Consider the following 20,911-nt stretch of genomic DNA (forward strand, 5'->3'; position numbering starts at 1 on the left):
GACTGTCTAATGTGTTTCCACCGTCCCCTTTCCAAGTGCCGGGTTGGGATTAAAATTTGGTTTTAAAGTTCCTGATGGAAGCTCCGTTTGAGCCCTTGTCCGCTGAGACTGTGGTCTTTTAGAACTGTTTTTAGTTGCGGTTACTTCCACTTGCAGAGTAAGTGAATTGCAGGCACTTTCTGCCAAGCCACCCTTCACTGTTTTCCATAAGGACAGGGTTGTCCTGCGGGTGCGACCTTCTTTTCTTCCAAAGGTTGTGTCTGAATTTCATTTGAGCCATAAGGTGTTTCTTCCAGCTTTTTATCCTCCTCCGCATCTGGGTAAGGAAGAGGAGAGGCTCCATAGGTTGGATCCTAGGAGAGCTTTGATCTTTCACGGATGTCCCGGGTCAGAGTGGACGATCAGCTCTTTTTAGGTTATGCTGGACACCGCTTGGGTCAGGCTGTTTTCAAACAGACCTTGTACAGGTGGATTGTTTTGACTATCTCTGAATGCTACCGTTTGGCGGGGAAGGACCCTCGGGTAGGTTTACGGGCTCACTCTACTAGGGGTGTGGCTACCTCCACTACTCTACAAAGGGGTGTGGCTACCTCCACTGCCCTACAAAGGGTTGTTCCTATTCGCAATAATTGTGAAGCAGCCACATGGGCCTCTGTCCATACTTTTGTTACACTATTCGCTGGACTCCATCCGTGGGCAGGATTTGGCCTTTGGTAAGGCAGTCCTCTATTCAGCTATTTGATTGAGCACTCTAAATTTCACATTCTAAATTCTTTCCCTCCTCCATATGTGTGGTACTGCTTTGGGAGTCTGTCACATTCTAAATTCTTTCCCTCCTCCATATGTGTGGTACTGCTTTGGGAGTCTGTCATAGAAGTAGAATACGTCGGAGGACACAATCCCTTCGAAGAACAAGTTACTTACCAAACTGGTAACGTTCTTTCGATGGGATGTTCCTCTGACGTATTCCACATCGCACTCCCAGCCTGCCCCTCTGGAGAATTTCCTCTGTGATTGCAGATTCCATTCCGCAAGGCTTTAGGCTGTTATGCTGGCAGGAGACTGGTGTCACACGTTCTGAGGGAAAAATCTAAACTGAGCCATGCGTCCTATATATAACATCCAGTAATGTCGACCCTCGACGGAGTCCCTTGAGGGACATAGGATCGACGCAGGATGCCCTCTGCTGCAAAGTTTCCAAAGTTCACAGCTGTGGGACACAACTGTCACAGATGTGGAATATGTCGGAGGAACATCCCATCGAAAGACCGTTACCAGTTTTGTAAGTAACTTGTTCTTCCACGGCGATGCACCCGAAATGGGCAGCAGGTCTCCTGGTTTTGAGGTTCTGCAGCTCTGGAAGCGCCTAGGACCTCGGGAGATGGCTCAATTCAAAGTTAGTCTTGGGACTAGTTGTTCCCACCAGCCAAAGGGAAGGAGTTGTCTTCTTTGGAGCTCCTTTGTTGTACAGAAAACTGGGCAGGACAGCAGTGGTCGCTTCACTGTGTTTTAAAGGGTCTGCAGGTGTCTCTGGTTGTCTTCTTCTTAGGTTATTTCAGCTTCCAGTTGTCGATTTGCTTTGTCCAATCAGGACAGCCAGACCCCTGTGGGAGCTGCTCCTTTTCAGGCACTCTGGCAGCCAAAGGACAGGGGGTGAAAAACTCCTCCCCCACTTACTGTCTGCCCAGACATTCTGGAGCCTAGGCGCGGACACCCAAGGGTACCCGCCAAAGCAAAACACACACACTGACCTTCCCCTCCTAGAAAGGTAGAACTGAAGAGCTAACAAAGAACATCCACGCTAGTAATGGCACAAAAAGGGAGATCCCAAGTTGGTACTTGGGTGCACCTATTGTGCACTAACTTGGCTATGGACTTAGCCTGCGGTACAAAAATTACACAATAGTTTATGGAACACGTCCACTGCCACCAGCCTTAACTAGGAGATTGTCTGTGACTAAAAAGTCACTGGAGCAGAGAGAAGGGGGGGATACTAGTTATCCCTTTGGCACTCCACATAAGGGGGAGGGGGGTTGCCAATCTCGGACTATAGAGTTTTGGGGGAGATTAAGAACTGTAGTTACTTGAGGCTATTGAAAAGGAACCTTAAAGGAGGACCTAAAGGGTCCCCAGCAACACTGCTTATAAGGAGCTGTGTGCTGCAATAGAAAGTACAGATGCCTTTAAGAGCTATGTAGCAGACAGACTTCATAGTACAGGTAGAGTACAAAGAAGGGAGTTCTAAAAGACAGACCACAAGATTGAATGACTGGAAAAAGGCACCACTCATTCTGGATTTAAAGAAAAAGGTCCAAACGCCCTGCAAAAAGTGCTGGGGGTGGGAGGGGGGGGTCTCACTAGGAGAGGAGTTGAAGCATAAAAAATTATAAATCCCCCCCCAACAGTGACCAATTGAGTACATAACTCAATATACAGTGGTCACTCCAGTTGTTTCTAATTATTTCAGTCACTACATTTGGTCAAACAAAAGTTGTCGAGAAAAATATAATCCAAGACCGATCTACGGAGACCACTATACGAAGTGGTCTACTCTACTTTATCAGCATTAGTGGAACCATTTAGAAAGTACAAACCTAGGCTATTTAAACAGTTTTTCTACTTGATGCCATTATCCCCCGTAACCTGTGAATTAGCGGACAATACCCCATGCCTTAGAGATGACGTTGATATATTAACATCCGATTCTAAATCAAAACATGCAGAGTTAAAATCCCCTAGCACAATATGCCCATCTCTATGGAACTCCACCCAATCCATGGTAAAATTGGTCAGTGCCTCCAAGAAAGTCTAGTTGACAGACGCCCTCATGCCAGTAGATATTGCAAATTGTGAGTAGCAAAGACGTAGACCCCTTATAACCTTCCCACTCAGTAGCCAGTAATCCTGTTCTGACCTCGTACCTTTTTTATATGCTTAATGCCACAATCTTAGAAGATTAATCATGAACACCTAGAAAATTACCTGAGAGGAGCATTTTCATATAATATTGCTGGCAATGTATAAAACATGCTCCCTTTTTATACCTAAAACGCTGTATTTAAATATTTCCTGCAGAGTACAGTCCTAACATGAGATTTTACATTAATTTGGTCGAACTTTTAAGTGGTCTTGAGTCTTAAGTCTCTCGCTCCTGGTTCAAGCGACATGGTTTTAAATACCCAATGTTTTAATCTGGGGGAAAACCCAGCCCAAAGTCGAGTACAGATGGGCGGCAGGGGATGGCAGCGAGCTGGCGTGGCCCTCTCTCCTATGTGGCTGAGTTGGGCCATTTGCGGGTTTTATGTACAATGGTGGGGGAGGAGGAGGTCAGGCGATGTTTACTTATCCATGTATTTATAACTCATGGCGATTTATTAAATGGCACTAGGGTGGGGGTGTTCTGGCCTGCGCAAAATCTTCTCTTGTGGGAGGGCAGCATTAAAAAAAAAGGTTTGGAGGCCACTGCTAGAAGGGCATAATTTGATATTTTCTTTTGATAAGATACATATTTCTTAGCACTAATGGTGTGGTGATTTAAATCATTTGGAATTTCAAAATACAGAGCAAACATAGTGTTGGTCAAAAATATACTTTCTAAGATAAGGGAATGCTTTCACTTTGCCAGTAGAGAGTAAAAAGAATAAACTGATGGAATGGTATCGGAGAAGGGATTGGGATGTAGACAGAAATACGCTTAAACTGGTGAGGGTCATCTGGAAAAGAATAGGGCTGCAAGAACATTATATGTTGGGCCACAGAGTAGGGTGGAAAAGAAGACCAGACAAGGGATAAACAGCAGGTTGGCTTGAGTGAGAGTAAGACCAGGAAAGACAGTGGAGTGGGCATACAGGAATAGGGTGTATGTGCTAATGTCAGCCTTTCACATCGAGTTACACACACTCATCTGCTGCTTCTGATCAGAATGTGTTAGTGAATTAACATAGATTGCATGCACCAGCTGAAAATAGTGTGCATTTGGACACATTAATAATGATTGTACATTGATTGCATTTCTTATGTTGCTGATCTGTTTGTGTATTATGCTTTAAGAGTGGCAAAACTGGATTAGCCATTTGAAAGATTGTATTAGTCAAACAATAACCGGCCCTTTTGTTCCCTTCAATAGAAAACCTTTCGAGACAAAGAGTGCAAAGGCCTCCAAATAAAGCTTGAGCGGTTGGAGAAACTGTGTCGTGCTCTCCAAACAGAGAGAAATGAGCTCAATAAGAAGGTAGAGGTCCTGAAAGATCAAATATCTGTTCCTGCTGATATCGGTCAAGCAACGATGGTGGACATGTTGACGTCATGCACAATTGCAGAGACTAATGACGAGCTTGTAACTAACACTGACAAGGAACCTGGAATTCAGCCAGATAATGCAGATCCGGTGGCATTTGTTGCAAACTCCATTGAAGAGACTATCTGTACATGCTCCATGGCCGGCATTGACTCTGCTGACTAAACTGTAAACACTGATGTAATGTATATACATATACATACATACATATAGATATATATATATATTCAGACACACATATATATATATTTTGTGTATAACCTTCTCTGTTGGTGGTACCTCTTGGTTTTGTTGTGAACAATTTCTTACTTTTCTACCATATGTGTATTTTCTTAGAACTACTGGACTGGTGTGGTACAGGATGTTTAGCAGCTTTGGATAGTCAAATTAAGTTTATTTCTCACATGTTTAATGCATCTTCCAAAATTTATTTTACCAAATTAATGCATGTTTAGTTTCTTCCGCATATGTCTACTTGTTGAACCATGCATGGATTTAAGCCACATTTCAGAGTAATTTGTAATTGGCAGTTTTCAAATGAAAAAGAAATATCATACTGTTTCACCAACGTTTAGTAGATTGTCTTGTGTTTATCAAAGGAGACTGTACATTCTGTTCATTAAGGGAGCCGAAAGGAACCCTCCATCAATGTTGTCTAATATTTATGTATGGCAGGGAGTTCAGCATTTTTTGGAGACTATTTACAGGGACTTTGTGTTTTGCCTCAATCAAAACATGAGTGCTGAAAATCATACATTATTTATTGAATGGAAAACAGGGTGTACTTAAGTCTTGTATGCTTCTCTCAGGGCTGTGATGTGAGGTCCTTAACTCAAGATGAAAGATCTGCCTAAGCGTTTCGCATGTATGTTAACTAGCACCCCCATGCCTCCCCAACTCCCTCCTTTAACCCCAACGAATTGGATTTTGTTGAAAATGTTTTTAATTGCATCTAAATTTGGCCTATATTGGAGACCTATGAAACTGACACAAAAGTAGAATCTACACAGTAAGGGGCTGGCACAAGTTAATTGCTTGTGCGTCAAAAAATTCCCAGAACTATGTTCGACATATGCGTGGTAATAGTTTGAATGGTTTCTTTCTATTGGGGTTATCTCAATAGAAACCGCAGGGCTGGATGGTTTGCAAAGTGTTTGTCCTAATGTTTGAGGTGGGACCAATCCGACCAGAAATTGAGATTTTCGAGAAACGTACCTTCGTTTAACTCTACCTACGTAAATGCCAGGCTGTGATGCTCTTGAGGTCAGAATGTACTTGCTCCAAAACACCGGCAGTGAATAGCGAGAGTAAAATGGCAGCAAAGTTGGAGTGGCAGTGCTACAAACTATATTTTTATTGGAAATTTAAATGACAAACCTTGTTGAATAAACTGGAAACAGACCTATGTTCTCTGACAACCTTACTAAAATGTTTTGAGAAGACAACTTGATGTCCCCAATTGCTGCTTAATTCAATCTGTCGGTAAAGTCGTTTTTCTGGATGTTATGTATATTGGCCAGGAAAAGAAAACTGCACGAATTTTTTGCTTTCTTTTTTCCATGAATTGTTTGCCACAGAGTGCGGGGGAGGGGCTCCATTACACAGCCCCTCACCAATATTGCTTCACCCCAACCCACCATCTACATTCTGGTGGTAACATTTGAGAGAGAAAAACAGAAAATTGAATTAAAACAGTTTTTGTTAGGGCAATACACCCACTTTTTTCTTGCATTCCGGTTGCTATCACTGTAATAGTTTTGATTTTAATACGTCTGTTAACACATTATTGCCTGAAAATCTGAAATCCAATTTTTGCACTTAACTGAACAGGGGATGAAATCTTAGATTTTTGTTTCCTTTCAGTGACCAGTTTATTTTCTCTAAAATGCTTGAATGTTCGTGCTGCACTGAGGAAGATTCACTGTTCGCACAACTGCCAGCCTACATTTGTTCATTTGAAATACTCCACGGTTTATCAAGAAAATGATAGTTTACTGTGCCTGAATCGTGTTTGAACCTAGTGTAATGCATTTCGTTGATTCTCGGACTGGTTTGCGGGAATCTAATCAGCAAGCAGAGTACTGAACTCTTTTTAACCAAAATAATGTTCTATTATGGCAAGCTTTTAATGTTTCATTAACGTTGTGGGTTATTCGACATAGGCTTGCCCTATGAGCTGGAGGTCTTTTCCTCCCTAATGTGATACGTCTGCCGCCCCCTGACCCCTCTGAGGCCTTCAACATTCCATCGAAGGAGCTGGTCCTCAGTATTTCTGTTCAGTGTTCGAGTGCCAATGCACGGGAACAGAACAACCGCGATACTTGATGTGGCTACCATTCTGAAATGTTAAAAACGTGCAACTTAATGGCTTTTTATCAATTTGAAAAATGCCAATGGCATTGACTACCTTACATGAAAGGCGGAGGGTGTAATTGCCCAGGAACACGTTTTAAAATATATATATATATATTTTCTGCTTGATAGTTGGTGAGTTAGACGTAGTTCAACATTAATTGCCAATTCTTGACTAAGGAAGTGATATCATGTAAGACAACCATTCATACCAGAAGCAACAAACCATGAATGCCTAGGCTCTCAGACCTGCTGATTGGGGCGAATTGATAAGCTGGTGCAGCCAGCTATGAACAATGTGCCTGCAATCTGATGCCAGGGGCCTCTGTTGTGTTGCCTTTGGTATGAATGTTCAATGCTGTTCCTTGCGATTCACTTGGCGTAGGTGATATTACCGTCTATGCGAAAATAATCATTTTTTCATACAGTCTGTGTGGTTAATTAGTTGCAACTCTTAAAATGACACTTTGGTAAAACACGATTAACTTAAGCAGCCGCTGGGGAAGCTAAGATCCCTGTCCGGCTTTCTCTGCCCACCAAACGGTTCCTTATTCAACCCCCTATTGCACGATTCAAATACTGCTTAAAAGTATTCAAGACCATTAACAGTCTGACCCTTCGAACTGAAGCATGCGTTGTTTGGCGCATTGAACGTGCACCATGTTTGTTAAATCTTCAAGAACGTTTCATTACGCTCTCTCGTTTCGAAAGACATCTGCGGAGTTTAGTAACATGCATAGTACTAGTTTACGAGCTGATTGACTTCGGCACCATTCTTCTGAAGGACCAAATACTTTAAAAACGTGTTGGTTTGTTTTCAGCAAACTGCTTTTATTTGCTCGCATTACCGAATCTAAACAGAAATTAAGTTGCAATCAGTTACACAGTATGATGTAACTTTAGGAACCACATATTTTGACGACCGTAAAAATACATTAAAACTGAATGGTTGCTGAAGACAATTGTTCGTTAATGACGAGAACAGTAGTGTAGACTGTGGCTATTTAACAGATCTTGCTTTCCTCGTCTAACTACTTTTGCACCTGGTTGTGTTACAGTTCATTTCTCAGGTGTTACAGAAAATCTACCTCTTTGGACTGTAAATGAGAATAACTGTGAAAAAAAAACGGATGCAGCTCTAGTTTGTGCTGAAACACTGCTTTATTTTTACGACCCTTGTGTGCTGTCAAGAATGAAATGGGGGCCGGGGAAAATGGACATTCAGTCTTGCTTTGCTTTTAAAATACATTTTGTAGAGATTTTTCACAACTGTGAAGCTGACATTTTATCTACACGAATATGTATAGATTAAGTAAATATGTATGCTTAATGCCTGTGTTTCTTTATTGACCACAGTTCTGAAACATTCTCAGTACTGCTTGTTGATTATTGTGAGTTAGGTGCACAATTGTCAGGAATGTGAGACCTAAACTACCTTTTGTTCGAGAATACTAGCACAGATATTGCATGTTCTGCCATCAAGGGTAGCTTGGAGTCATCTATATGAAAATGTATTTACTATAATCCCACATATATTCAGCCGACTATTCTAATTGGATGTTATCATCTTATTCATTAGGGAATTCTGTCTGCATAAAAGTAGGTGGCAACGATCTAGGTGGATTCAAGGAGCCAGTGTTCTGCCCCCAGCACTGGCACCAGAAACTGGTTTATAGAGCAATGTTTTACCAAAGATCTGTGTTGCTTGTGTAGACATGCTCACCTACATATGTCACTATGCCATCTCTTCTGCACAGCACACACCACTCCAGTTCCCTGCTTTCAGTCTTGCTACCTGGGTGAGAAACTGCTTCTCTCTCTCTTGTTGCCTTTGATACTGGATGACACTGTTTACTGCACTGGGGGATTGGGGGGGCGGGGCTGACCATCGTATACCTGCTTTGTGTGTCTAACAATATTCCTTTGGTAAGTTCCTGCCCTCTCTTAACTAGCTTGAGGGTCACTTAAGTTTCCATCAGTCGTTGCAGAACAAGGATGCTTGACCTATGCCTCAGGAGACGCACTTACATTTTTTTGTCATCAAAGACCATTAAGTAACGCAGCTCTCTGGCATCTCTGTTGCTCGTGTGCCTCAGTTCCAACACTCCTTGACTCCGGACATGATGTTAATAGCCATACTTATAGTACTGCCCCCACCCACCTCAGATTCTTTTTTTACCTGCTGTTCGTATCACGATCTTGAATTTTTTTCGTGCACCAGTGTTGGGCCCCAAACTTCAGGATTTAAACGCTGCTGAGACTGCAGCTCCAAGATGTCCATCACAGACCCACACAACATTTGTTTCTTCTGTCTGGGGAGGACCACTACATGGGGCACTATGGCTCTTGTCAGTCTATGAACCTGAAGGTCTTAAGGGAACTGTCCACAAAAAATCGGCATTAAGTTGTTCACTTAAAAGCCGCTAGATTTTTGAAGGCCAAAGCCAAAGGGCCGAAGCTGGAGGACGACTAGCACGCTCACCAAAAATTGAGAGATCCCACTCCTGCAGTGAATCCCATCACTCCTGTATGAATGGACCTCTCTGATCACCTTAACCCAAAGTAGGCTCACCTCTTAAGAAGCAAGTGCATGTTTGTCCATAAAGCAAGTTTATTGTCCAAATTGCTGGGAGGAGCTACATGACGCTGTGGAGTCAGACTAACCTGAATCTCCTCGAACCACACAAGTTTACAAATGTTATACATTTTGCAACAGTTAAAACACTCCCGCATATTTAATTACAAATCATCTCTCCCGACCCCCCCCCCCCCCACCCACCCACACACACACATGCTTGGCCAAACCTATACAAAGGAATATAATCTCTTTTTATTCCCACGTTTTCATTGGACCCATTTATTTAACTGCATCCCCTTTCAACATTTGTTTACATCAGCTCATTTACAGAACCTTTTTTTGGGGTCTTTCCGTTGGAGGTCATGACGTCGTCCCATAGTTACATAGTCACACAACAAACATTACAAGTTCCAACTGACAGGAGACCTCTAACCCTGAATGCAATGAACATGGTCTTTGCAAGCAGTGGCGTAACACAAGAACTGGGGGCCACTTGCGAGCCATGCTGAGGCCCCCCCCCCCCCCAACTCGGCAACAAATCACAGGTTGTGCCACACTCTGGGGTGGCTTAGATTACCACGCTAGTGCAATATGCACAAACGTGCTGCTGAAGGGGTATGCCGCACACTGCACTAGGAGAAAGATATAAATGTGTTTTAATGCAATATACATCACACTTTCTGAGAATTTGCTAAAAAGCCAGTGTTTGCTATTGTTTTGTAGGGTAACGCCAATCCAATAAATGCAAGTCACCAACAGTGCACAGGAACATTAATGCTTTGCTATTAAAAATGCCATGCCACAATGAAAACATGTCCAACTGGCTGCACAATGTAGACCAGTGTAGACATGTAATAACATTACAGTAAAGCATGCTAGGCCACATTTAGACATACCTATACTGATTGCACCAAAATGCCAGTCGAAGCAATAAGACTCCTCAAGAAGAGAGCACACATTCAAGCCTGCATCTCTGCGGCCTCTAAAAACACGGCCAAACTTTTTAAAATCTGAAAGGAACTGGCCAATCCTCTTGTGGTCTCTACCTCTCCTGTTCCCTCAGCAGGCCCTCTGTATGGCTTTGGCCTCTCGCTTAGCCGCTAAAACTCAGGACATCCTGTCCACCATCTCCTCTTCCTCTCTCGGCCCCCCTTTGGCCATCTCTCCCTCTCCGCCTCCCTTCTCCTCTCTAACTATAACACCTGACAAGGTTTCTAGACAAGTCCCATCTATGGAAGTGTCAATGAAACAGGTGCTCGCCTGCTGCTCCAGAATCATCGGACCATATTGACACCCTTGCCTTGGCCGATTTCTAATAATTTTTCTGCCACTGGAACTTTCCCCTCTCCCAAACTCTTGGAAAAGCTGGACATCTACCAATTTACTCTCCACATTGAATCTGTTGGTTGTCTCCATGACCATCAGTCTGGCTTAAGAGCTGCCAGAGGCATGGAAACTGCTTTCCTAAATACCTCTGAAGATCTGATCTCTAACCTTGATTCCAGCATTCCTTCTGTCCTCACCCGCCTTGAACTTTCCTCTGCTTTCGACACGGTCAACCATGCCATCCTGATCAATCGACTGTGAGAACCTGGGCTTCATGGATCAGGCTCTGGAGTGGCTGACCTTCCTTTTGGTCCGCCCTTCCCAGGTCCAACTTGGTCCCTTTCTCTCCGCCACCTCTCTACCTGTGGCGTTCCCCAGGGTTCTATCCTGTCACCCTGGTTTTTCAACCTCTACTTGGCCCACCTGATCTCTACCTTCTTCTCCAACTTTCAGTGTTATGCAGATGACACTCAGCTTTCCTTTAGGCTCCCCTCAGCCTCCTCTCTCGCTCATTCCTGATGTCATCTTCAACTCCACTCTGTCTCCTCACATCTCGGACGTCGCCAAGAAGTCCCACTACCAGCTGCACCTCCTTAAAGGGACTCTTCCCTTTCTCAATTTCCTCCAGAAGCTCACTGTCTCCAGAGCCCTGGTTCTCTCTAAGTTGGACTACTGTAACAGCCACTTTCTCAATCTGCCTTCCTCTACTCTCCGCCCTCTACAACTAATCCAGAACAGGACTGCGAGACTTATCCTTGGCCCCAAGCCCAGGAACCGTATCTCTCCAGCCATCGTATCTCTCCCGCCATCACATCTCTCCACTGGCTCCCCGTGGCTGCAAGGATCAAGTTCAAGACCCTTTACATTGGCCACAAGGCTTTCTGGGGCTGGGATCTGCACTACATCCAATGCTCTCTTCCAAAATACCTACCTTCTTGATCCCTAAGGGTTAGATGCTTCTCCAGGCAGAGAGTGGGGGGGGGGGATTGGATCTCTCTGCTCTACAGAATGCCTCCCTGCCCCTCACAAACTTGAGCCGGACCACCGGTAGCAGCTCAAAACGTTCCTCTTCTCTTTCTTTTTTATTTCATTTTTATTATTTTATTCAAACCTTTAAAAACAGATCACCAAATTAGAACAGAAAATACATTTCAATGTTTTCCCATCTCTTCATCATCTAAACTTTCGTCTAATTGCTATGTCATTTCAAGTTTGTCGTGCAGAAAGGATAGAGTTCGGGCCCATTGTTTAGCTAGATCTTAAGTTTGCTTTCTCAGCGTCTAGACCCTCCTTTAGGACTCGGAGAAAGGCAACTAAGACGTATAGCACAGCTCTGTTTGATCCGTGAAACAGGGCTCTCCACCAATCAGCAGCAATTAGTGTTTTGTGTTTACTAATTACTGGGCCAAAAATATTTGTTCTTTGTTGTTCAAACGCTGGACACGACATTGTGAAGTGTTCTAAAGTCTCGTTATTTGTTCTGCAAAAGCGACACGTCCGGTCCAGATCGGCATATTTGGACCAGAAGCTCAGATGTTCGTTAGTGGCCAGGACATGAAGCCTAAAATACATATATAATGCTGTCGTATGTTGGTCTGGAAAGCAAGTTAAATAGACTTGTAGCTTGCCATATGCTCTGGCTTCTCCAGGAGCGTCCTTCGTCGTTTTTGATTCAGTTCTTAAATTACATGTGTTGATCCAATCTGATCTCCAAACCTTCTTCTTGGCCAAGTCTGGATTTTCAATTAAGGTCTGAACTGTGATGTCATATGTGTCCAACACTTCAAGACATAGCACGTTCCATTGAGAGAATCGTGTGTGTTTTAATCTGTGTTTGGTTTATGCAATATAAGAATTTGTGGCGGCGGTGTCATTTGCATAGTTTTTCTAAACATGCTCGGTAGATTCCAAGATACACGAGCTTGAATTGAGATGTAACCAAGTTCAAACTTTATGCAAGCCGTTGGGGTCTCCTTGGGTAAGTGTAAAACTCTTGACCAAAAGATGTTCTCAAGCGGGTTCCACAGGTCGTGTCTGCACCCAAAGGCATTTTCTCCTCCGTATATCAGTGCAGGCACTGCTTTTTGCTGAAAAAAGATGACAGTTGGTTTTAGTGAGAATTTTCCAAATTTTCTGTTGATCAGTGAAGCTTGGCATGCCAACTGGCTACATTTGGTTTTAGTCACCTCGACCCATGGGGTGTCGTTTCTGCTTGCACTAATCCTCATACCTAAATAGGTGGTGTTTTTTACAATCTTGATAGATTCCTTAGCAAGGTACCAGTTCAATTTATTCCTGTTCCCACTATTTCCCAGCAATTTTAGAGAACCAAAATTTGACATTTTTTGTTCATGTGAAGTCCATTCGTTGTTAAGTAATTTTCAAGGATGGTGAGTTTGCGCTGGAGACTTATAGGTGTCAAATCCATTAGGATAAGGTCATTAGCGTAAACAAGGTAGTCTATGCGAGTGCTGTGGATTTTGGGTGGAAAAGTGGCAAGTCCATTGAAGATCTCCTTAATGTCTGATATGAACAGGTTGAAGATAATGGCTGCCAAGGGGTAACCTTGTTTGACACCCCTGTGTGTGTGTGTGTGTGTGTTAATAGGGGCTGATAGTATGCCTTTTAAGATCAAGTCTAATCTTGATTGAGGTATTTGAGTCTAACTCTTGGATAGCAGCCAGTAGGCTGGGGGGACAATTCCACATGCTGTTTTTCCCACAGTAGGTCCCTGTTTATGCTATCAAAGGCAAATGATAGATCTATTAATGCCAGGTAAACCTTGAAGTTAGACCGGTGTGCTTCCATCTTCAGTAGATTTAACAACAGAAGGTTCACACCACACCCTTAACAAATCCTGCTTGTCTTGGGTCTACACGGTTTGATTCCGTAGACCACTTTAGGAGTTTCTGTTGCAATAGGGTGGTGTAAACTTTCCCCAGCACGTCGAGCAACGCTATCGGTCTATAGTTTTTTGGATTCCTTCTGTCGCCTTTTTTAAAGATTGGTACAATCACAGCAGACTTCCACGATTATGGGGTGTTACAACACTTAACAATTCTGTCAAACAGAATTACGCAGAAGTCTGTCCAGTGGTCCGGCTGGCGTTTGATGGAATAATTTGTTAGGCCGTCCGGCCCGGGGGCTCTGGAATCATGCATGTTCTTGATTCCCTGTAGGATATCCGATCTGTCAAACACAAGCCCCCAATGGGTCAGAGAGGGAGCTTCCCACACTTTGGTTGTTTCTTTGCGGAAAAGATCGGTGTAAAAGGACGTCCACTCTGCCTCTGAAACCAAGTTTGGTTGGAGGACGTGTTGGGGGTGGGGGGGGGGGGCTTGATTGATGTTTATCAGTCTCCAGTAATCTGCAGATTTTTTGCTAATCATTTTAGACATTAACTCTGTCATTTTGTACCATGATGACCTTATGGGACTTGAGCCAGTTCTTATGACTGTTCGATCTTATCTGATCACGGATGTTGGCATTAGTATCTCTTTGCAAATTTCTTAGGTCACGTTGCAATATTCTTTTCCGTTGGAGAATTTCCAAGTCGAATTTGTGTTTTGGTGCAAATTCGACGTGTTTTAAATTGTTTACGCTCCTACAATTCTAACAGGTGTTGATATTCCAGTGCCTCCGATTTCCGCTGGAATTCAGATATAATGTGAGTTAGTTCCTCGTCATCAAGATGTAAACGAATCCTGCAGGCTCCGGTTCTCGCCACGTGAGGCCACAGTACTTGTTCGCGGTGAGTATAACTGTTAAAGGTTAGAGCCACCATATCGTGATCACTATGGGTCATTTTGGTGATCTCTAAGCGAGTGGTCCTCGTGTGGATATTTTCAGACACAAATACATAGTCGAGGATCGAACTTTGGTCGTATCTTCTCCAAGTCGGTTGAGCTGGAATGTCACCAGATGTTTGACCATTTAACATCGTTAGATCACGGAGATCCATTTCCAAACACCATTGATTTATTATCCGCTGTTGGGACTTATTGGTTTTCTTTTACCACTAGATGGATCTTGGTGTGTGATGCACTCGATGTTTAGATCTCCGCAAATAATTGGGTCAATTGGGGTTTCCTTTTCAATTAGATCGTCAATGGCAGCTGTAACTTGGTCAATAAAAGTCTCAGAGCCAGCTGCTGTGTGGTTTCAATATAAATTGATGATGTACATCTAAGGTATTTGAGACTTCTCTTTTCCCGAGGAACTAACAGGAACCACTTGAATGAATGGAGATAGGTTAGTGGATTTTTCTATCCTAAAGCCAGTCTTGCTTTACTGCCACTAATAACACAGCCATTGGTCTTCCCTTGAGCTGCTTAATGGCTGGATTAAACGCTATTTCGAATCCTTCCAGTATGGGAGTTACATTTAACCAAGTTTCCTGTAAGCAAAGAAGATCGAGGCCGGTTGCCCAGACAGTTGAAAACAGATGCGTAAATCCCCTTGTATTCCAGGATCCCATTATGCAGCTTCAGGGTCCCCCTTGGTCCTGGCATTACTTGTACAGTTCAGTATTTAATGTGCTGGCAAGCCAGGACCAATCGGTTGCTTTACCAGCCCGATTGGCAACTTGCTCTGTATCATCGAAATTTGTTGTTCCACTGTCGGCTCCTTTGATTGTTATCCTTATGAGGTCATTCATCTGTGGTTTGGCCAAAGCTTCATTATCTAAAAGGCCATTTCGCAATGACACAGGTGGTGGCAAAACGACAGCTATAGGTTTTAGTGCCTCTACATGTGGTTGTTTGACCCCACAGATTTTCCCTCTGGGTGTGCCGCTTTCTGCAGATCTAGACACAGAGCAATTGGGCACTGTAGAGATGTCAAACCCCAGGGACATTAACACCGGACCGGCTTCAAGTAAGGTATCGGCTATTAGTTTAGACTGCAGATGCAGGATTACAGCATAGTTTTTGGTTTCGTTGAAAAATTCAACAATTTTCCAATCCCCGTATTCAATAGCTGTAAGGCTAGGAACAAGGTGACACAGCCACAGCACATTATGCCGGTTTAGGATTAAATTGTCTGAAGATTCTATACTTTCCAGTAGTACTTGATGTAGGGCCTGTGTTTTTTGTATAGATGTTTTCGCCTTTTTGACGTTCGAAGCTTGAGAAAGGATTTTACTGTTTTCTAGCATTGTCAACTTGTGCTTAATTGTGGCACAGGTGGTGGAGGGCGATTGCAAGTCAGATTTACACTCATTTTGTCTGTCCTGCTGGACGTAGGCTGTGGAAGAGCAGGCTGGTTGTGACCCGTTACTGATGGAGGCTTTAAGTGGTATGTCTAACATGCTTGAATAGACATCTTGTGTATGGGACATTGCAGCCAACTTTGTGTGTTTTTCGTCCAGTGTCATGAAGGTTGTCTTAGATTTAATGTGACCATCTTGCAGAGTGGTGGGTTGCTGAATTATTTGGCAGAATCTTGACACTTTATTTCGATGAAGTGGAATTTCTCCCTCACACACTGCATCCCTCCTGAACGTGTCGGGAGCCATTAATACTTGTGCCCCGATTTGTCCCATGGGAGGAGGTTGAGATAATTGGGATGGTTGTTGGACTATGTTTAAGTTAGTTGCCTCTTTGAAGTCACCTAAGGTGTCGCGACTGGGCATGACATGCAAGGCTTTGCCATCTACCTGCACAATTGCGTCATGCACATTCAAATCCTTGCCGTCGACATCTTCATAAATTGAAATATTCATCAGGTCTACAGATGCATCACTAATGCATGGCGCAGGAGCTGAGCCTTCGTCCAACTGAACTGTTGCTTCTTTCTAAGTGACTTTTGTTTCACAGCTTTTATCTTTCACAATGGTTCTATTTACCGTCACATTGACTGTTCTGATGTTACGTAGAAACTTGCGTGAATCATTTCCTAGTTTCATTTTCTTAGTGGGTTGATTTTTGGACTTTTTCACACAGGCACCTCTCGGTTTAGGTTGTGCAGTGAGAGGTCTTTGATTGTTCGTTGGGTTCTTGAAAATGTCGAAGAGTTCCGGAGGATTATCATGAACATGAGGTTTCGCTGGTGTGGCTTCCAAACTGGCCAATTGACGGTGAGGGCTCAAGTTGGAAGTAGATGCCAACTGAAGATCTAATAGAGCCAAGTTTCTTGAAGATTGACTTTCAATAAAGATGTCGGAGAATTGCGTGGCCAGAACCTTATCTTTAGGGTATGAGTTTTTTTACTTGTCGTGGCACGCTGGCGCCTTCATTTTCAACCTCTGCAGGGGCCGCAACCAGTCAGTCCCCAACTAGAAGCGGCTCACTCGGAATGGCGGTGGCCTCATTCTCTGGAGCGACCTTTGGTCGCGTGGACTTATTTGTGATTTCTCCATTCGGCACCATGTTCTCAGTTAAGATACCAGGCACGTTCGCATCAATTTCAGTTGAGGGTGGACATGTTGGACTGCTAGAAGGGGACACTCGATCGTGCAGAGGTCTGGATATGCACCATTCGCAGTGTTGGTTCTCAATTTGTTTGGCTCCTTTTTTTTGCTGGAAAAGATTTGGAGCTTCTTTGGCTACTTCTGCAAAAAGTTTCTCATCCAAGTTGGCATTTTTGGTGTAGTCCGCTAAAGTGTCCAAAGCCCACTCTGTCTTCTTTTGCGTCTCAGTGAGGGCCTCTTTGTACGAGCTGTGTACATTTTCAATGTTTGAAAGCTTTCATGTTGTCATTGAGGTGCTCGTACATTTTAAGAAATGGGGCAGTTGTTAATGTCATAGAAGACATTATTATTGTTTGAAGGTCTTTCATTTGTTGCACGTGTCTCACTACGTTAACTTTGCCATCCTCTTGCAGTACATGGCACCTTTGATGGTAAGGAGGCCGTCTGATTTTTGGGAATGGGCATTCCATTAAAGAGGAGTCAGAAGAGGATGAATCTGATGAAGAATCCATTGGCGGACAGTGAGCGTCTAACACCGCCTCACCTAAGGGCAATTCAACACTGAAGAGAGTTCGACTGAGTGTTTGGTAAGGTGTTTGTCATTTTAAGTTTTTTCATCTGTGAGCATCTGATACTCGGTGAGATGGCTGAGTCGGCTCTTCTTGGTTTAGAAAGGCTCATTGAGCCAGCAATTTGATTTTGTTTTTTTGTGGTAGAAGGATTTGAAACAGCAAGTGGTTCAGTGGCTGGCCCCACCCCCACAGGCATCGCGTTGGTTATGGTTTTGTGAGTTCTTTCTTTGTTTAGACGAGTAAGATCTGTTAAAACTTTATTAACAACGTCCAGTGAATTTCGTCTGTTTTTATACCAGTGTGGCTCTTTCTGATAAAGTGTTGTGAGAGAAGACTAATTTCTCGGGGCGTCTTGCCCTATAGCCCCGCACGCACCCGTGTTTTCATATAGGGGGCAGAATACATTGTCGTCGCCGATGACTAAAACGACATCTGGGCTAAGCGGTGGTGAAGTGATCAGCTTCTCCAGAGTACTGTAAAAACGAGGGCGGGGAGACTCTGGACTTGTGTAACAGCTTCCATTGAGGTACACGTTAGTGCAACTTAACTTTTCACGTTCTTCCATCACATGCTCAGGAGGAGCACTCTGACCATCCTCACTTGCAGCTTTGTGCGTGCGCTCGTTCAACAAACTGCACACCAGCTCGCCTAGGGGGATAACCGCTCTGGGCGTGAGACCCACAACTGCAAGACGGCTCACCAAGACATCAACTTGAGCCTCGTTGCTCGGCACAGAGGCCACGGTCAGACACTCTCCACCGTCCATAACAGGTGGATGCGTCTGTCGTACAAGATCACACACTTTAACAGGTTGGATTCCCAGGGCGGTTCTTTTGTCGTTCAGTGGCAATACAGGTGAATTAACAGATGTGTGTATCACACTAGGACTGTTATCACTTACTTGGGGTTGGAGTGGCTGCGAGGACTCAATCAATGCAACTGGTGACACAATGAGTACTTCATGAGAGCTAGGCGTTGCTGATTCCAGCTTGCATTGTACACGTGTTTTTGCAAACGAAGTAGATTTCGTAGTGTCGCGCATGGTTCCACAAAGATTTGCTGAGTCAAAGGCAGGGATACAGTTGAATCAAGGCCTCGAAGCACGGCCACGGAGTCAGAGGCTGCGCAGTGGTAGGAACAAGGCGGGAGGGAGGCACAAACCCCGGCAATGCACTGAAGAGGCAAAACGGAGGAAGAGCACGGGTTAAACCACGGATTCCACAGACTTCCTCAGACTCCGCGCCCGCTCCGCGGGGGGGGGAAACCGTTTTTAAGTGTAGACACAGTAGAGCCACTGTCAGGAAAGCAGAAAGACTGACTCCACTCCTCAGACTCTGCCAGTCTCTCTCTCCCTCTCTCCTACCTGTCTGCTATACCAACTGGTTGGTTGGCTACCCTCTGTCTCACCGAGTCCAGGCTCTTTGTTGATCAGTGACCCTTGCACCGCCTCCGGCCCTACCACGCAGTTAAGGGCTGTAACTGTAACCCTCCAGTCCCTTGTTCTCCTTGCACTCCCCCCCCCCTCCCTTTCCCCTTGCACTTCTCTTTCTCACACTTGCACAATCTGAATGACACAAGGCCTAGTAAGATCATTTGTCTTGTCTTCCCTCTGTTTTCCTTCCTTTGTTGCACCTAAAAACACTTGTGTACAGGTGCCTTATATATGACTTATCATATAATTTTATCACAGATGCCCAGAAAAATATATAATACCACAGTAAGAAGCGGCTAGACTGGCAGAACCCAAATGCTAATCTAGCCAGGTAATTACACTTAGCAGGACTGCTTTATCAGAGATGCCCAGGCAAAAAGTCATACCAAACTGAGGAATTACTAGACTGGGTGCACCAAAATGCCTCTCGAGCCATGAATACCACATATCATTCCTGCCTAGCATGGACATGGACGGCCATTATGATTTATTGCACAATCCTGCCCCCCCCATCCCCTCTCCCTCCCATCACTTCCCCAACCTCCAAAATCAGTGAATTGGCCCAGAATTACCCCCACGTCCCTCTTCCTTGTCCCAGTGCTTACATATGAGGATCCATGCCCCATAGGTAAGTACTGGGATGAGGAAGAGTGGGACTAGGAGCAATAAAGATTACAGGTAGTTAAGTCAGGCATTACCTTAACGTACCTCTACCTCATCCCGGTACTTGTGTATGTGGCATAGTTCCTCATGGACAAGTACTGGGATGAGAAGAATAGGGCTAGGAGTAATAAATTCTCCCTCCCTCTGAAATTGTGGGCTATGGTGACTTGACCTGGCTGACCTACAGAGCAGTAGGCTGACAGAGAAGGACACAGATGTTAAACGGCACCTGGGTTTCGCTGTTAACAAGGTCCCGGCCAAGCCATTACTAATGTACAGCATTTCACTGTTAGTACCTGCATTCAAATGCCATATTTTTTAGGCAATTGAAATTGTGATGTGGGTTTAGTACTTGCATGCCTGGGGAGTGATTGGAACGGTTGAGAGGGAACAGGAGACCAGTCATTCTCACAGCAGTCCATAAGTGGGTGCTTTCAGACTTAAAGGAGAGAGTTAACTGCTTGTAACATTGAAGCTGCACTAGAATAGTCTTGTTAAAATGAGTAAAAAAGTTGGATGCCCCCACACAAATCAGTTTGTTCCTCTCCCACCATACATGAAGTTAGTGCTTCTCCCAACATTTGAATGGTTAGCCCCCCCTGAAATGTAGATTTTGTTGCGCCACTGAACACAAGCGCATACACCATTCACCATATATATACACACGCACACCCAGTTACCCATACATTTGTGTGCACGCTTTCAATATATACTCACACACACACGTCATGGGGTTGAGGGGAGCCATAATACTTCAAAAATAAATTGTTTCTTTTTGAAGTCACTCTGACTTCATAAAGAAATGATTTCCGTTAAGGATGCAACCATAACGGAAATAATTTCTTTGAAGGCAGAGTGAGGTTCTTCATGTCATGGGGTGAAGGAAGCCCCCGGACTTCTAAAAGAAAGTTTCTTTTGTATTCACTCTGCCTTCATAAAGAAATTATTTCTGTTACAGAAATTACTTCTTTATAAATGCAGAGTGAATTCAAAAAGAAATGTTGAAAATATATATATTTTTTTTTATTTCAACTAGTGCCCCCTCCCAGGATATGTGGTTGCGGGGCCCCTGCACCGCGTGGGCCCCTGTTAAGCCAGTATTTGCAAGGGCACGTCAATAATGAGGGCAGGGTGGAACAAAAAAGTTCTCTTTGAACTGGTGAAAAATATCTACACCCAGACTTGCTGGCATCCTTATTTCACACTAATCTATATTGCTACCAATTCAGTATGCATGGCCTCTGGGCACAGCCTGAGAACCTGATCGAAACCTATAAACCAG

At 44.0% G+C, this 20,911-nt stretch overlaps 1 protein-coding gene across 2 annotated transcripts in view; it reads left to right on the forward strand.

Moving 5' to 3' along the window:
• The window catches only part of TXLNG (taxilin gamma), a 567,462-nt gene extending 562,591 nt beyond the window's left edge, over positions 1–4,871 (forward strand). Inside the window, exon 10 of one of the 2 annotated variants that reach the window (XM_069636805.1) lies at positions 4,127–4,871. In XM_069636805.1, coding sequence (XP_069492906.1) covers positions 4,127–4,462 — 336 coding nt within the window. In that variant the 3' untranslated portion in view covers positions 4,463–4,871. The remainder of the gene's footprint in view (positions 1–4,126) is intronic. The other variant, XM_069636806.1, reaches the window with a different exon arrangement.
• The last annotated feature ends 16,040 nt before the right edge of the window (positions 4,872–20,911 follow it).

This window comes from Ambystoma mexicanum, chromosome 7p (assembly GCF_040938575.1).
Source record: "Ambystoma mexicanum isolate Mex_15411 chromosome 7p, UKY_AmexF1_1, whole genome shotgun sequence".
In the NCBI taxonomy this organism is placed as follows: Eukaryota; Metazoa; Chordata; class Amphibia; order Caudata; family Ambystomatidae; genus Ambystoma; species Ambystoma mexicanum.